The sequence below is a fragment of the Penicillium daleae genome (assembly GCF_028827525.1).
Source record: "Penicillium daleae strain IBT 16125 chromosome Unknown utg000001l_segment0_segment0, whole genome shotgun sequence".
Classification (NCBI taxonomy): Eukaryota; Fungi; Ascomycota; class Eurotiomycetes; order Eurotiales; family Aspergillaceae; genus Penicillium; species Penicillium daleae.
In genome coordinates this window covers 3,004,809-3,023,098 of record NW_026623149.1, presented here as the reverse complement: position 1 = coordinate 3,023,098, position 18,290 = coordinate 3,004,809, and the positions used below count along the sequence as shown (strand labels likewise).

General features: G+C 46.4%; 3 protein-coding genes across 3 annotated transcripts; 2 read left to right on the top strand and 1 right to left on the bottom strand.

The window, feature by feature from the left end:
• Nucleotides 1–525: 525 nt before the first annotated feature.
• N7458_000966 (short chain dehydrogenase) lies at nucleotides 526–1,692 on the top strand (the record flags this gene model as incomplete). Its single annotated transcript, XM_056904360.1, has 7 exons — nucleotides 526–616; nucleotides 686–830; nucleotides 906–983; nucleotides 1,036–1,117; nucleotides 1,177–1,400; nucleotides 1,464–1,610; nucleotides 1,668–1,692. 7 exons carry the CDS (start codon nucleotides 526–528, stop codon nucleotides 1,690–1,692), a joined length of 792 nt encoding a protein of 263 aa, XP_056772127.1.
• Nucleotides 1,693–10,863: 9,171 nt separating this feature from the next.
• On the bottom strand, nucleotides 10,864–11,686 carry N7458_000965 (GTP cyclohydrolase I; the record flags this gene model as incomplete). The annotated part of the gene is made up of 2 exons (XM_056904359.1): nucleotides 10,864–11,166; nucleotides 11,219–11,686. Coding segments are annotated over 2 exons (771 nt in total), but the record flags the coding sequence as incomplete, so codon positions are not given.
• A 759-nt stretch (nucleotides 11,687–12,445) lies between these two features.
• On the top strand, nucleotides 12,446–15,937 carry N7458_000964 (uncharacterized protein; the record flags this gene model as incomplete). Its single annotated transcript, XM_056904358.1, has 1 exon — nucleotides 12,446–15,937. The coding sequence occupies one exon, from the start codon at nucleotides 12,446–12,448 to the stop codon at nucleotides 15,935–15,937; it is 3,492 nt and encodes a 1,163-aa protein (XP_056772125.1).
• Nucleotides 15,938–18,290: the final 2,353 nt, after the last annotated feature.

Below are 18,290 nucleotides of genomic sequence, written 5' to 3'. Positions count from 1 at the left end.
ATACGAGCGCTCCAGGTAATTCTACTGGCCAAAGAAACTATGAAGATAAAGAATGTCTCGCCGCCGTTGCACAGGGGATGGCCTCTCTTGAGTTCACCTTCAAAAGATAGTCCTTTCGGTTTTATTGTAAGAAGGTACAGAACTATGCAGCTGCTCACTTCTGACTGCCCAGACGCTTCAAAAATCTTTTGCGGGGGTTTTTTTCAGTGGCTATGGAGTAGTTCGATAAATGACACTTCCATGAACAATAAGTTTCACGTAACTGGAAAAGAACCTCGGTAATACCAACACTACCGAGGCATGCCGGGACGCAACTAGGATATCCGAACAATACGATCCATTTGGGTTGGATGTGACCGAACCGGCTAAACGCTAGGTATCCATTCCTTTAAAACCACAACCTGAAGATTGGATGAATCGCAGATTTCCACTCTACTACTGCACTATCTGACTTGCCCTCTGGACTAAACACAGCTTTCTTTGTTAAAACAAAGCACTCTTCCTGCTAATAGGTGGCTATTCATCATGGCGAGTCATAAGCAAATTGTGGATGATGCCTACAAGACCCCATTACAATCCCACTTGAGCTATAAAGACAAGACGGCTGTGGTTACAGGTTTGTTGGGCCCACCAGACACTGTGTCTCTTTATCTGTAACACCCGGATGGTATTGATTTTTGTCTAGGTGGTGCCAGAGGTATTGGACTGGCTTTGGCTCGCCAGGTAGCAGAATTGGGAGGGAATGTTGCGGTGCTGGACTACCTTCCGCAGCCCGATGACGAATTTCACGAGTTAGAGAAGGTTTTTGGCATCAAGGCCCGGTATTACCGGTATGTCAATTTTTCTACGTTGTAAGCAGAATATCAACTTGGGTCAGAGCTAATGTGGCTATCCCGTACGAATAGCACAGATGTGACCGAGAAAGAATCACTAGAAAATTCAGTCGCTCAAGTCGTTGAGGAATTTGGGCGAATCGATGGATGGTGAGGCGCAATATTCAATCTCTTTGAATCAGCCACTAATGGTGACGGGCAGCGTTGCTGCGGCGGGTATTGTCTACGATGCACCGTTCCTTGAAGATACTTGGGAGAGCGTCACCCGGGCTCAGATGGTCAATGTAGGATCACATTCCCCGGGGTTCAGGTCCCATGTAGCTGAGATAATACAACGTTCTAGGTGGTCGGCACTTACTTCAGCGCCCAGTTGGCTGCGAGACAAATGGAGACTCAAGGCACCGGAGGCAGCATTGTGCTGATTGCGTCCATCTGTGCTCACCAAACTCTGCCGACTCAGCATGTCTCCGCATATTCTGCTTCTAAAGGGGCTGTCAAGGCTCTAGGCCATGCACTAGCTGTTGAACTTGGACCGAAGAATATCCGTGTGAACACTATTTCTCCAGGGTAGGATCCGGCTTTCTATTTCTTGATCGAATTTGTTTTGCCTTCGAGACTAACCGTCTTCAGATATATTTATACTGCAATGATCGAAGGGGTTATGGAGCAGTTCCCATCTCTCGCAGCTCTCATGAAAGAAGACCCCCCACTTGGTCGTATAGGCAATCGGGCGGATATCAAAGGTGCAGTTGCCTACTACTTGAGCGATGCATCATCGTACGTAACCGGGAATGATATCCTTATAACCGGAGGGCTGCATGCTGGACGTAGCAGTCCACCTACGACTCTGGCCAAGTGAAGTCAGAGTAACGACTCGAATCAATCAAGGACAATTGTTACGTTTTCCGCACTTTATCTAATTTACGAGGTTGTCAAGATTGTACTCCTTCATCTGAACATCTTTTCAAACGACGTGCAGTATCACTATTGTTGCATCACCCTCCCTATTGTTGTTTAACTTCCTCTCCGTTCTGTAAAATAGTGGTAATTGCACTGTCCGTTGTAAAGAAACTAGCAGAGCAAAAGGAAATAAAATCTGCCCTTTTAGGAAAGTCAAGCAATTATTCCCGGCAGTGCGACCACGTTGACTCCGTTTCGTACGAACATGAGAGCATAGTGAAACTGGCGGATATGTAATGAGACGGATATGTCCTTATGTGAACACGAATACGAACATACGCAAGCAGTGAACAGCAGCCCGACACATTTCAACAGAGCAACCCTGCTTTGCTTTATTCCAACCTACTGGTTCCGTAGTCAGAAACGTCCCTTTGACGTTGGATTATAATTTAGTCGTGACCACTTTAATATGCTTCAGTGAAAAGTGGTGGCACCAAGGATTCTGTTTTCCATTAGAGCCGTTGCAAGATTTTCGGCTAGTTACAGTTTGCGACGTCCAAATCAACCAGGAGTCAGTGGTATCGCCACACAGCTAAAGGCAAGCTAGGCCAAACGACTATCAGACTAAATCCCCTTTCTCAGACTTGGTCCACCTAGTCTTATACCTGAGTGTTCAACGCTGCCACAAGACCTTGGGACAGGAAAGCAGCATGGTCGAATTTAGCAAAATGGTAGTGGTAATCAGACCATAATACTGATACCTAGGAAGTGAGTTGTAATTATAAAGGTTGAAAATCGCAAAGGTTGAACTGCCCATCAGATTTTCGAGTATTAGAGGGTGAACCTAGTACGTAGCCTCTGGGCAAAGTGTCTGAATTCGAATAGAACGATGAAGCCGAAGAAACTGACCAGATCAGATCCATACCCTTGGATCCATTTCCAACTTTGTCTTCGAGCTTTATACTCGCTAAAACCTGTGCATTTCTTCGGCTTCTCGGGGAGTTTATATTGGATTATATCGATAATCCCCCTCTTGTTCGCCACATTTACATAGTACCAGTGGGGTCTGCCAAAAGGTACGTTAGAGCTCGTCACATGAGACAGTAAAGGTGTCTATATTCCAAATAGAAGATTTCGAACAGCTGTTCATTAGGCTCAGAGTGGATAATTAAGCCCACAGGGGTAGAATAGACATCACGACAAGGGAGGTGAAGGTGAAGCGGGACTGTAACCCAATTCAAAATGGCTAGCCAGACTACGGATTCTGACGAGTTTTAAAAGCAGTTAATGAACCAGGGCCCGTAATTAAACCGCAATGGTCAATGACGAGGCGGTAAACCCAGCGCTTTACCCTAATGGTATCATGAAACGGTCTCGTACACTGAACTCCTCCCAGTACACCTGCATCATAACTGTAAACTACAAAGTTCACTGCAGCCGCTATTTTAGCGAGCCGGAGCAGGTTAATGCATAAAAGTCCTTGATAAACGGTCGGCTCCATAGAAATTTATGTGTCACGTGTATCTGTAAAAAGCTGTTATCCAGGATACTTCTTGTAAATTTCCCCTGGCATACGATTTTCCCTCTTGTTCTGTTCTCTAAGCCTTGGACGGCGAAGTCACTGAGCCAGCTCCGCATAGTCGGCATCACCCCCGTCCCGCAAAATAGTGAATAAGTGATCTTTGTTCCCCGCCCCCTTGTGGGAGGTGGCCCAATGCGGCGGTGGGGAGAGGAAGACCCAGGGCAGGATTTCAATTGTGTAGTTTAAAAAATGGTCGGAATTGCAATTTCCGACACTAAACCTAAACTAAACACCATTCCCGCTTATGACGTCATAACAATGCGAAGGAAGCCGAGATCATGCGAGTCCACCGGGATAAGTGGCCGAAAGGTCTCTGCAAAACGGCGTTCGTACACATGCCGACGTGGGGCGTTATCGTGCACGACGTCAACGTGCGATCGCTTGGCGTTAACAAGGCCTCGGAGGACATACCGCAAGACAGGGTGATCAAAGACCTATTAGCTAGCAACATGCAGTACTGGGGCGAGGGGGCAGAGATTACCAAAATTAGCTGGCTTCGCATCCCATCAGGGAAAAGCGGCTCGTTAATCGTCGAATTCACCTCGCCAGTGCCGGCCAATGTGGCGATCGATAAGGGGGTCCTCTGGGATTGCGACAATCTGACAGCTGTCCTATACGATAGGGCGGCTCGTGTGCATCAGTGCTTCAACTGTCAACAATATGGACACATAGGATCCACCTGTGCCAACACCGTTAAGTGCGTGTACTGCGCCGAGGGCCATCAGTCTCGGGATTGCCCACGGAAAGACAGTGACACAGCAGGAAACAAGTGCGCTAATTGCATGGAAGGCAATATAGTGGTATTGTAAGGGGCTGCTGAACAACACGATCAATGAGTAATTGCTATATTTGCCAGCAGGCGACTTCATATCAATATCGCGGAACAGTAACCTGCTATATTTTGGCGTTGGCTTTTTGTTGACATATAGAACCAATGCCATTCCGGGTGTTTTAAGAGCCAGATGTTAACTCTCATCTATTATCCATGAGCCGAGCCTTGCATTGAAATCTTCATTATCCGTTCGCAAATCATCGTGGGCCTCCCGCATTGTACTTCTACAACAGGAAAGTTGCATTCAGGTCACGTTAGGTTGCCAGTGCCTTTTATTTCATGGAAGGTTTGAGAATAAGGTTGCTTATGGGGCAATTTCTTGGCTTTGAATTCATGAAATTGTTGAAAATTTTAGCCCGCTAGACTTATGAGTAGACCACAGTTGGAAAATAAGACTGGTTCGCTAACACCAGGAGCTGACGATATTTATTTTGAATTATCTTTCAATAGGAATATCAACTGTGCTGAAGGGTACATTGGCTCGATTTACAGTGTCTCTGAGCATTGTCTTTCCGGGTGAAAGTTGTTCCACACGAGCAATAAATGAAAGTTTTGACGCCCCAAGTCTTCTTTGCCAGTTCCTTGTGAGCAACAGTGACATGCCGATAAACGTCTCTCCGCTCAGCCGCAGCGTAGAAACATATCTTGCATTTGACAGGTAGAACATGGACTCGCATGTGTTTTCTAAAAACTCAGAATGCGGGAGGCTTTTGTAACGGATAGGAAGCTCACCTTAAATCACACTTTCGAAGGAAGCCAGCCTTTTCACGACATCTCAAAACTTGGCAGTGGAAAAGCCCATCGTGTGACGACGGCGCGATGTTATCATACGAAGGCATCTCAGCCTCTTCGAATATAGCATCGCCGATAGATGGCATGTCTGACGTGATGGGGTTATCGGCTTCCGTTTCTGTGATGTCGCTGGTGAAGTATGTCGGATTATAAGAACTGACATCGGATTCCAGATGAAGCAGATAGTCTTCACAAATCTTGCTCTAAAGAGACTCATTTGTGCGAATAACTTCATCCATTTTTCTCTGGTCGGTTGCCAGATCATCTGACACTCGCTATCTTGAAGGAGTGGAGTGTGGCTGTTCACTTCGTTTTCTCGAGGTTCGTTCCCTAAATTTGAGGATATATATACTCAGATGACTCGCAATGTCCGTTCCGGGCTACATATTGGTTTCCAAAAGCCCACTGTGCCCATTTGTCATTCGCCCACGTCATCGCTAAACCAGTCTACCTCATGCATGACTCCCAAGTGAGTGAGGTGCACTCATGCACAGTGTGTTGGCAAAATTCCGTCTACCGTTAGTGGACCAACCATATTGGTTGTATCTTCGGTGACGCGCAACGCCGTCTTACTGGCTGTGGGAGAATCTGAAACCCGGCGATCGTCTTTGGGAAAGAAACCGTGTGTGCCTGGGGGGTAAGTTGTTTTCGAAATCATCTGTAAATAAATTTGACTGTACATAGACCACGGCAAATAAAGTACCTAAACTGTCAAAAGAATATGGTAGTCAGTATGCGGGAGGATGATCGGATTTGGAAAACTAGGTTCAAGAGACCTTACATTGAGAAAAAGCGATGCAGATCTATGGAATTGGGAAAATCGTTTAGATTTACCCGGGTCTTAGTTAGTATAGGAATGATCATATTCCAAATCAGTTTATCGGATTTGGAAAACTAGGTTCAAGAGACCTTACATTGAGAAAAAGCGATGCAGATCTATGGAATTGGGAAAATCGTTTAGATTTACCCGGGTCTTAGTTAGTATAGGAATGATCATATTCCAAATCAGTTTATCGGTGAAGTGGATAGACTTCACTGTCAATTTGAGGATAGCTGCGATTTTTAATTACTCTGGTCGTGCAAGATCTCTTTCTGCGACTTCAATTTTTTACAACTTGAAGACAAGACCGGTGAGAACTTGGCGGCTTTTGGTAAACTCTTGGGCACAAAGCTTAGAATTGTTAGACCGTATAAGAAAAGATGAGTACTGTATTCGATTTTGTGAGTCAATAATACTGTAAGATAATCCAGAGCTTCTCCAATTAAAGATCGTCTCATTCGATTTAAACATAAAGGGGGACGCCTCCGTTCTCAACGTCAAATTCTTCATCATTTCCAAGTTCCTCAAAATTAGTGGACACCTTGTGAGGATATAACGTCAATTTTGACAACTTCTGGCCAATGGAATGCTCGGTGAATGAGGTTGTTAGGTTTTCCTGCTGAAGATTGCAAACCATCGCAGATGAGCTAGGGCGTGGAAGTTCTGTGATACCTGTCCTTGAATCAGGATGCTTGTTTACAGCTGACGATTTCCCAAGGATTTGATTGATAGCCAGTTCTCGAAGTCGATCAACCATTTTATTTAGTATATCCAATTGTTCTTTGGCCGCAGAATTGGATTTAGAAAAGTCGCTCACGCAAGGCGGTGACTAATTTGTCCAGATATTTTGATGCGATTCCGGAACAACCACTCGAGCAGGGTGATACTGGAAATACATCTCACAACAAAAACAAGCAGCTTTGCTACAAGCAATGAAAGCATCTTCTCCCGAAAAATTCATGCAATTGCGATAAAAGTATTCCAGAACCTGTACCTCCGCGTGGATGCGTGGACGTAGATTCTGGTAGTCGTTCGTAAACCTCTGGAAAATGGGTTCGATACGATTCCATTTAAGCAGACCACTCTCAACCTCAAGTCGTTCACTATTATTGTTTTTGAACATACGATTCAAAATACCGTGAAGGTTGGTATGTCTGTCAGGTGCCGTTGGGGGTACGGGTGAGATGCCAGCGACAGCATGAACTTCAAATGTCTGAAGGATGTGGCTCATATCCCTGGAGGTGTCGCAAAGCTCCTTCGATGCTCGGATGTGGTGGGCAAGTCTTCCAATATAATGTCTCGCGGATGAAAAGGGTTCATTATAATTTTCACGAGAAAGCTGGTCGTCTTGCTTTTTAGACAGGATCCGCAATTGTGAAACAAATTCCGAATGTCGATTTTCATAGACAAATTTGCAAAGCTGAAAGTGATCCTCAAAGTTTAAAAGTAAATCCAACCACTTGCTCAATTCTGTGGCTGTCAGGATGTCAGCGGTCGTAGGTTTTCACGTCATATATTTCAAGAAATACCTTCTTTCGTGTCCTGAGAAGACAATTCCCGTTGGCAAGCTTTCACTGCCGCAGAAAGACACTTGCTTTCCTTACAAATGCGGGATTTCGCAAAATCAACACAAAGGTTGGAAAATTCTTTTCCCTTGGGTTGGAATTCTGATTCTGGAGAGCTCGAGATCTCACCCAACCTCTGAAGGGTAATTGTGAGGAACTCCGGGATTTTGGGTGTTCCTTCATTTGATGCAGTCCAAAACCTGTAACATGCATCAAGCTCTTCAAGCCTGATGGCGGTGCAAGTGTCACCGCCCTTATCGAAGTCACAGATATAGGCAAGGTTTTGTAAGAACTGTCAACGATCTGACTGGGAGTTGTCTAGATCATGTGGGTACGTTTTGTGAGTGCCGCGGCTCTGCCCAAGCAATCGCAGAAGCACCAAGGGCTCATAAAACCTACTGAGAAGTTTGTGGTAAAGACCCAGCCTGGGGGGACCGGTCACGTCAGGTTTGACTTCAAATCTGTCTAGAAACATTTCAGGCCGAGGCTTTTTGTAGATCTGAGAAGGCATTGGAATAAATGCGTTGTCACGTATTATCTTCAAAACGCCGCCGATTAGCGGGGCAACGGATTCATTATAAAGACAGAATGAGTACCTGTGTTCTGGAGGGGACGGCTTTAAGTATGCGGATATTTGGGGGCAACTAGCTGGAAACTTGAGAGTTCATTATTACGGACATATTTTGTAGGATGTTGAATGGAGATGAATGAGTGGCGTAGCGCCGGGCCATCAAATTTGCGCATGAACAACACAACAATGCGGGAAGCCACCGATCCAGACTTCGACCAATCAAAAATCTAAAATTGTGGGAACATCACCAGCCCAGATGCAAACCCACGTGTCAATAGATTTGCTCATGACTGCCCGCACCTTGTCTGTTCGTATAGTTCTGTAAGCATTAGTGAAAGCTCTACCTATTTCATACTTTCACGGTTTCAGCAACTGCATTTTTAACAGAAAGCATATCAGTCGCGTAAAGCCGGATTTCCCGAGACAAGTTCCAAGTCATTTGTCATCATACTAAGTAGATAACTATAGATAAAAAACCCCATTAAATGAAAAACAAACTTACCTGTTTCCTCTGGCGCCTGCAAATCAAGACTATTATCTAAGTCTGGGTTAGTTGTTGAGTAGAAAACAAATGTATTGCTTTTAATACGATGCTACACTCTATTAAGCAATTTTTGTCTCAGACTAGACGAATATCTGCTCAAGTAAAATTAGGTAGAATTGCATCTTTTATCCATTCATGTATATCTCGGCCAGAGTCGCTGGAACTTGGCTGAAGGGTTTCACAGTGATATTTTAAAACAGCAAAACTAAGAATGAGAAGATAGGACCATTCTGGATTTTCTCATTCACCGTTTTGGTAACAATGATACTATTCTAAACTAGATCAATGCGAAGTCAAATGAGTTGCACATTATATTTTTCTCTGTATGGACTGTGTTTTGATACAGTATTGAGACCAATTGTCACTTTCCGCCGTCAAACAGGTGTTTCTTTGTAGAAGCACTGAGTCCATTCCTACGTGCAAGATCACCTATGGCGCTCCTGATAAGGCCCTTACGAAAATGGCATAGCTGAAAGATGACACGTCACCATCTACATAATTGACAAGACATCCACCGATACACCATCATATTATTAATCTCTTTCGCTCTTGGCTGAGCGCAAGTGAGATATTTTGCAGGACTTGGGCTTCGGTGCAGGAAGCAATCAATGCGAATTTGACTTTCCTTTTTCATTTTAAATTGGGGTTTAAAGGGTGGACGAGGGAGGTCATCCAGGTTACATCCTCACTCTTCGTTATCATCGATTTGAATCACTGCTCTTATTTTACCCCAGAGCATCACCATGGCCAATTCACAAGATGATATTCAACTACCCGGATCCGATGGTAAGCCTAATAACTTTTTTCTCTTCGTATCGAATCGAAGCTGACACTCTATAAAGACTATCTCATTGGGAATCTTGTGCATCGCTTATGGGTCACTTCATCCGTCGCAAGCATCGGAATGTCGCGTAGTGAGGTCGAAGTGAGTTCACCTTTCCGTCCTTCTCGTTGGTTTTCGAACTCACGCATACGCAGAATCATGTGAATCATGATTTCCAGACATTCAACTGGCATGGGATGATGGCCTCACTGAAAGATATTCATGGCTTGAACGAGCGAGATCTTGGAGAAAGCAATGTTCGAGATCATACAATCACTTTATTAGGACAGATCTATCGGCACTGCCTTGATTCAGACCGACCTATTCTTCTTTGGGGTCTCGCCGATCTCTTTGCATGTCCCACTTCGGAACAAACTCGCCATAATAGCCACGAAGTATGTTTACTGGAACCACCGTCAGCTTCTCCAGCTTGAGTCGAATGCAACATGAAAAAAGCACCAATCGCACCGGCGGCCTCCATCGTTATACGTCCAGACTGAATGAGATGGCTCAGAAAGAGGGGAGAATATTTCGGCGAACTAAAGAAGAAATCGTCTCACATGACCCGCCTTTATTCAAGATAACGGTTGAATACGGAGATATGACTTGTGCTGGCCAAGCTAGGACAAAGAAAGAAGCGGCACATCTGGCGGCAAAGGGGATTTGCAAAAAGCTAAATGAGAACCTGTCTCTTTAATACCACCACTTACTACCACCAATCACCAATTTGGATAGCCAGAAATATCATTCTGAGCCCTTTCGGGGAACCAGATAATTCCTTTAGCCACTAAACGTACTTGCCATACATATTGTGGCGTCTGAATAGAGGTCACGCGCTGTTCTGTCCGATTATGTTCTACGGAAAAACAGACATATAGCCGTGTACCCACCCGGCCAATAAGCCCTTTTGCCATCTAGAATGAAAAGTGCAGGTTTCAATAATATACCCTGGCAGCGCAGAATTTTCGGAAACTGGTGATTGGACAGCTCGCATCGATCTCGCAGCTTGTATTGGAACACTGTTTAATATCTCTCGCACGTTGACGACGCCCTGCATTATGGGCCTCCCGCATCGTGGGCCTCCTGCGTTGTAGGCCTCCTGGATTGTGGGCCTGCTATATTCTAAATCACCGTCTAGCGGAGATAAAGGTATGTTGCGTCGTGCGTTTCAAGTGGAACGTCACTGAATCCAACCTCTGATATATTTTCATTAACATCTGTCTGGGTGCTATCATTTTTCCCGCATGATTGAAACTCCAAAGGGCGACACTGTTCAGGGCATTTATTACCGCAACAATACTCAACATGCCAAGCTTTCTTCACATGCAACACAATCGTCTCCACTGAAAGTCAAGGAGTCTCAAATACCAACTTACTACCCATGTGGGAAATATTTGTCTTTTTATAGAAATATATTGTACAACCATCTTCACGTAAAGTACAAATTTGCAGCTTGCACAGTCTGTCTACGACAGGGTGACGTGAATAAAGACTATGGTCATCTTTGAAAAATTCGATTCGAAATTGCGACCTAAAATTTCATTCTGGCTTCGGAAAAACGCACAAAAAAAGATCAAGAGTCACAAAAGGTGATAAAAACATCAAATTCGGGCTAGAAGTGTCAGAAACTCCTCCCTAGTCTGCGCGTTTGAGCGCATGCATCCCAGCATGCAGCTAGTGGTGGTAGTGCTTCCAACCTTCTGTATGCCGCGCATAACCATGCAAAAGTGGGAGGAGCTCATCACGACGCCGACACCATAGGGTTTAAGGACATCTGAAATGGCAATAGCAACTTCTTTAGTCAAACGCTCTTGAACTTGGAGTCTGCGAGCGAACATCTCTGCCAGTCGGGCTAGTTTGGAGAGACCAAGGACACGGCGATCTGGAATGTAACCGATGTGCATCTGCCTCGTACTGTCAGTTCAATACGCGAGCAACTTATACCGAAGTCCATACCTTTCCAGTGAATGGAACCATGTGGTGTTCGCAGAGAGAAGAGATATCGATATCTTTCACAACGACCATTTCGTCATGGTTCTCATGGAAAATAGCCCCATTAACCAGATCCTCAACTCTCTCCTCATAACCCTTGGTGAAATAGAGCATGGCCTTGGCATATCGCTCTGGAGTCTGGAGTAGACCCTCTCGCTCCGGGTTTTCACCAACGCACTTCAATATTATCCGCACGGCTTCCGCAAGCTTCTGAATTCGCTCTTCATTTTCGTCACCTATCGACCCCAGAGGCCTTTTTTCGCTTGGGCCTAGATTTATAATTTGGAAAATATAAGTCCAACCGGTCCACAAAGGTTCAGTTTGAAATAGCTTACCAGGCCAGCTCAGATCATTAGGGTCGACTGGTGGGTTTGGGCCATCAGCAGGAGCGGGAGGACTGACAGTCGACTGTATGGTCAATTGTCTACTTCTACCTGGTAGATCACAAATAATAGTTGATTGGTCGTTGATCATAATAAACCCAAATGATCCAATAATATATCTCAGTAGGCTAGCGCAGAAGCTCTATGTTACTGGCAGCTTCTGTTTTTGTTGGAGGGGAAAGGTGATAATGAGCCACAGAAGGAGATAGGACAGTAGAGCATAAATCTCTTCCTTCGCTTAATATCGCTGAGAGTCGTTGCACGGAGCGAATAGTGCTGAAATGGAATGACTACAGGCACGAGTATTTGAAGTAAGACCTGCAGGTGTCAGAGGGATAATTGCCGCCCAACATGCGAGAGAGGCTTTATTACGGCGTTAGGGCTCTAGACCAGGGGTCAGTGCTTGATAGTATCATCTGGTCAGATACTACCACAAAACTATCCCCGTTAGTCTGAAAAGGTATTACCAGTTATTACCAGTCTCGAGATAATGACTAAAATTTGATTTGCACATACACCGTCTCACGGGAGCCAAGCCTCACTTGTGCAAAGTCACACTCAAAATCCTTATCCGATGACAGAAGGCAGAAATCTATTGGTGTGAGATAATCCCCATAGTAGCTATGGTAATGGCTTGATGCCAACCTATGAGTTTTACCCACGTGGACCCCTACTTACTAGACACGTGCTGGTTTGGACTAGAACTCGGAACCCCACCGTGAAACACTCTTCATCCCAACCAACAACCAGCTGGAGGAATTTATTATCGATCAGAGACGCTACATCGATTATCCTTTCAAGTCAAGATATGGCTGATCTCAACTATCTCCAGCAGGCTCTCCGAAAGGAGGCCTTTGAAACAACGGCATCCCTTCAAAAGCCGTTATCAGACGCACAATATAGCGCAGGATTTGATATCTTGGTGCAAGGCCCAGGGTGGATCACTTATCGAGACTTCATTATCCCTCAGGTCTCCGAGCTACTGGCGCCTCTTTACGCGTCTCGCATTCCTATCTCGGTATTGGAAATCGGGCCCGGTCCGAAAAGCATACTTGGACATCTGCCGGCCCATCTCAGAGCGACAGTGAGTAAATACGCCGCGTATGAGCCTAATGGTCTGTTCGCCACCGAATTGGAAAAATGGCTTTGCGCCAAATCAATCAAGGAGCACCCATTGCCCAACCTGAAGCAACGACCGTCCATCCATCGAAAGCCATTCGTCCTGAAACACAGCGGTAGGGATAAAAGTGGCAGTCCGAGTGAAGCTGGCGAGAGATTCAACGTCATCATACTCTGCCATAGCATGTATGGCATGAAACCCAAACATCAGTTCCTTGAGCAAGTGCTTGATATGCTGGTTGAGCTGCCCGAAGCTGGTATGGTAGTGGTTTTCCATCGCGGTCGGTCTTTGGACCTCAACGGGCTGGTGTCTCACAAAATGGCGTCTTTCCCCACTGGAATAGTTTCTGTGGCGAATGAAGATGATGAAATCGACCGCTTTTCTCGTTTCATGGCCGGGTTCGTCATGCAGGATGAAGAGACCGACAAAATCGCCCAACTTGAATGGCGTAACTTGTGCCGCAGCCTGGGCGGTCATGAAGAAGCTGAACCACACCGTCTTCTCTTCAGTTCACCCAACCTCATGGCTTCTTTCACAAGACATGCAACCGCATTACAAGAGCTAGTGAGACAAGTGCCGTTTTTGCAAGGCAATGAGACGATCAAAAATCGAGAGGCACGCCTTCACCATCCCGCTCGAATTATTAGACCGAAGGAGATCAGGCATGTCCAGCAATGTGTTCGGTGGGCCCTAGAATATCGGCTTAATCTGACCATTGTTGGTGGGAGTCACAGCGGCCACTGCCTTTGGCCGATTGTTGTTTCAGTCGATATGAGTGCTTTTAACCAGGTACATGTTGTGAGGGCAGTGGGTGGCGAGGAAAAATCCACTCCTGATTCAGAACTGTTGGTTGTCGCAGAGGCCGGCTGCAAGTCCGGGGATATTGTCCATAAAGCCATGTCAGAGGGCGTCACAGTGCCTCTGGGAGCTCGCCCAAGCGTTGGGTGCGGGTTATGGCTACAAGGGGGTATCGGACATTTGGCGAGATTGCATGGTCTCACGTGCGACGCCATCGTCGGTGCTGTGGTCGTCAGCGTTGATTCAAGCCGGGTCTTCTGTATTGGCCATGTTCCGAGCGAACACCAGCCTACCGGTGCTGAAAGACCCAGTAACGAGAACGAGCTGCTATGGGCAATTAAAGGGGCTGGTACCAATATTGGCATCGTGATCAGTGTTACTTTCAAAGCTTGCGCGGCTCCGTCCATCTTGATTCGAAATTGGGATGTGCCAGTAAGCGACGGCATCGAGGCACGCCAAAAGCTTAGCGATTTTAACGAATTCGCGGGAGGCCTTTCCCAGAACTGTTCAGCGGATGCATATTTATACTGGGAGACTGGCCAGATGCATCTTGGAGTCGCCCTATTCGAGACCATTCCGGCTGAATCTATGTATGAAGAGTCAAAGCCACAACATATGCCACCAGAGACACCTTTTGGCCCGGAAAACAGTGTTAAAGTCGTGGACAGCGTTGGTTTGTTCGAGGCCGATACCTATGTGTCAAAAATGCACGGCGGGCACGGGGGCGGCAAGACGTCCTCTTTCAAACGATGTTTATTCTTGAAGAATATTGGAACACTGAGCATTACAGACTGCTTAGTGGCGGCAGTTGAGAATCGTCCGACATCGCTTTGCTACCTCCATCTACTGCAAGGCGGGGGAGCGATCCGCGACGTGGCGGCCGATGTGACCGCTTTTGGCTGCAGGGATTGGGACTTTGCCTGTGTCATCACCGGCGTCTGGGCTCGCAGCCAAGACGGAACCAAATCTGCTCAAGCAGCCACGAAATGGGTTTACAATGTTACCCGCGATCTACTCCCCTTCAGTAGTGGAGTTTACGGCGCAGATCTTGGGCCAGACCCCAGAGACGCCTTCCTCGCAGCTAAGGCGTTTGGGAGGAATCGGAACCGCTTGGCTTGCCTAAAGCAAAGATCAGATCCAAAGAACGTGCTGGCATACGCCTGTCCGCTTCGAAGGATAGCGATGGAACAAAAGCTGATAATCCTCGTTACGGGAGAAAACGGCGCCGGCAAGGACTATTGCGCTAGCATCTGGGCCTCCATATTCATAGCGTATAACCCTGAAGGTCTCAAGGTGCGCGCAGTTAGCATTAGCGATGCGACGAAGAGTGAGTACGCGATAGCTACAGGGGCCAATTTGAATCGCTTGCTTGAAGACCGTGCCTACAAAGAGCAGCACCGACCAGCGCTCACAAGGTTCTACCGCGAGCAATTGCAGGATCGGCCGGGGTTGCCGGAGGAGCATTTCTTGGACATCGTGCGTGACGCCCAAGAAGTTGACGTATTGCTAATCACCGGAATGAGAGACGAGGCGCCGGTAGCAGCCTTTTCGCATTTGGTGCCCAGCAGCAAATTGCTGGAGGTCCGCGTCCAGACCACTCACGAGGCGGGGCGTCCTCCAGGAGAGTGCCATCGCGATAATGATTTTGAGTGCCACCTGGAAGCTGAGAACAATAAGAAATATGTCCCCAATCTGAAAATTCATGACGATTGCCCAAACTTCGTGTTCCACAACAACCATATGGGAAGCCAGGCAGCAGCAGAATTTTGCCAAAACTTTCTGCTTCCATTTATCGACGAAGATTTTCCCCAGCTGGCCAACATGGTTCGCTCGGTACCTGACTTCCCATGCCAAGGAATTGAGTTCCGTCACGTGCTCAATATCTCCCAGCAGCCTGCCGGGCTAGCCCTTTGTACTTCTCTGCTGCAAAAGCACTTCACAGGCGACTGGACCCAAATTAAAGCAGTAGCGTGTTGTGAGGTTGGTGGCTTTGTTTTTGCCTCGCCATTGGCTACACAGATGGGGATACCTTTAGCCCTGATTCGCGAAGCCAAAAAGCTTCCTCCCCCAACCGTTTCGGCTGGTACAATTAAGTCGCACATCTCGTCTGCTGCGTTTGAAAGTCCATACGAGAAGTTCCTCGAGTTGGAACGGAACTTGATTCCCAAAGGAGCTTCAGTAGTGATGGTCGACGACGTCCTCGCTACGGGAAAAACGCTGTGTGCGGTCCTGACTTTATTAAAGAAAGCTGGCATCGATGCCGAGAATGTCAGCATTATCGTGGTGGCCGAGTTCCCTGTTCACCGTGGCCGAAAAAATATACGGGAGAGTGGATTTGGCAGGGCAAGCATTCAAAGTCTTTTGGTTTTTGACGGGGCTTAAAAATGGGCATGCTACTGTAGTCATAGGCTTCTGATTCAATTGAACTCCTAATACCCTGTCTGATGGGCGTACAGATCCTTCACCGGGCTAGCAATGGCAGACTTCACCTATTACAGGTTGGTAGTAGTAGACTTCCACTAAAATTCCATGATCAGCTAATGCGAGTTACAACGCACTTGATTTCTGCATAGATAGATCCCATATGGAAACAGACCATGGGACGCGGCGCGGCCAGTGTTGTAGACTTCGGCAGGTACAGCTTTGGCAGCAGCAATCCCATTTTCCGAGAGGGTCAATTAATCCTCTTCATCTCCGCTGACGTCGTGCTTATCGAGATCATAGATAAAGATGCAAGTCAGCAGGGTTGAGCTTATAGCCGTTGCTGGACGGACGACCGGTCGGGTAATTACCATGTCGGGAGCAGAATTTGATGTATCGCGCATGTCAAGATTAAATGAACCATTAGATGGAAGGAAAGCGAGAGTATTCATCGGATTATCGCGGAAACTATTGAGGATCGTTACAGTAGAGTGGCGACCGACATCACCTTCCATGTTGGGGAACGCTCTTCCAGACCATAATCACATGATATGGTAAACTTACACGCTTTGTACCTACCCGCAATAATTCAGATTCATGTTTCTAACCTGTAGGATAGAAACAAGAAGCGAATTTAGAACTGAAAGATTCCACGCTAATGAGCAAACAGGACAGGACAGGCGAAGCAACGTTTGAACTTGCAAAGGGTCAACTATCCCTTCCGCATCTCGGAGTTGCATCGCTGCAGTGATCGTCGGACTCTCAGTAAGTTTTCGCTTCGGGTCTTCATTATCGCTTATTATAAAGCTGTAGACTCACATCTTGATTGATACCACAGAATACTGACTGTCGCCTTCCAACTCTACTTAGGTCATACATAGTCCACTAGTTAGTTAACTGACTGATGAACTCATTGGAAGTTGTTTGCGATGACTCATAGCTTTATAGTCACAATGCAATCAAACCCCAAAAGCCGACTGATGGGACGGAAGTTCAGATTATGCCCCCACTTGTTCTCTCCTAAGTACTGCCCGAGGTTGTGCCACAGACCAGCGTACGGGGCCCAATAAATCCCTCTGTGGTCATCCCCTGATCAGAATTGGCTGACACCCGGGCAGAGATTACTATCTTGAAGTGTGCTATTGCTTTCTTCCCCTCTTCAAATACTATTGCCAGCTTTGGATAGCTTTGCAATCCTGCCTCTCGAGGAGTGAAGGAAGTCATGCCACAGCACAATGAATACTGCGCAATTTTTCCCGGGCGTGTAGATGCACCTACAATATTTTCGTCATAGTAATATGCTATCTTAGATCACAGGTATGATCGGTCCTAACCGAAGTGGTAGGGGAGATCCACACCCCCGAGTGACAGGCTGTTCCTCATTGCACGGTGCCTTTGAAACGCTCGAAGACGCCCGCGCCTACATAAAAAGGATGGGTGCGACCTAGGCCAAAGGGGTAATAAAGGTCGACGCAGGACAAACAGCACCGTTGAACGGGAATGGGTTCTATGCGGTTGCCAATGGGTTAAACCCTGGTATCTATGAATTGTACCGGTAGGCACTGTAGTCGTCTTCTACAGAGAGCATGATAGCTAAGTTGAGAATACTAGCGGTAGGTGCGGCGCTGATAGGGAATTTAGGAAGGAGGCTGGTTCTTGTCACCAAAATATAGAACGAGGGCCTAAGCCGAAGCTTTCATCAAATATTGGAAGAAATCTTATGCTGATGTTTGGCGGGAAATGATAGAGGAGGTATTGGACCCGGATTTCAGACCTCGTGATTTTGAAGCTTTGAAGAGCGGCCGTATGAACTGGATCGTTGAACAGTTTATGTACAAGCCGGGCAAATCTACTGAGATGGGCGAACTCACGAACAAGGCCATGCAGCGAAAGATGCAACACTTGAAAAGGAAGAATTAACGCTTAAATCAAATTTGGCATTCGAATTTAATATCAACTGAAGATTCTAGCTGGTCTTCATAATAAAAAGGGAAAAGCAAAGATGAATGAAAAATGGTTACTCTTCTCCCTTCTACCAAGAATTCCAAGGCAGAATGCCCCGAGTTCTGGTGATGCTAGTGATGCATTGTTGAAACAAAAGGTACTATATGATACCAATAGCAGCCTAGTAGCACTAACATAACCAGAATTAGCAGCATCATAATCCATGACCTGATAGATAGGACTCCGTCACTGTTTATTCAGGCAAATCTGAATGATATTTAAGCCCATTTCTTCATTATCTACTTACAAAGATCTTTTGTGCGAGCCAAGTGTGTACCGTTTGTTGTTAGGACTGCCGTACTCGCAGGGT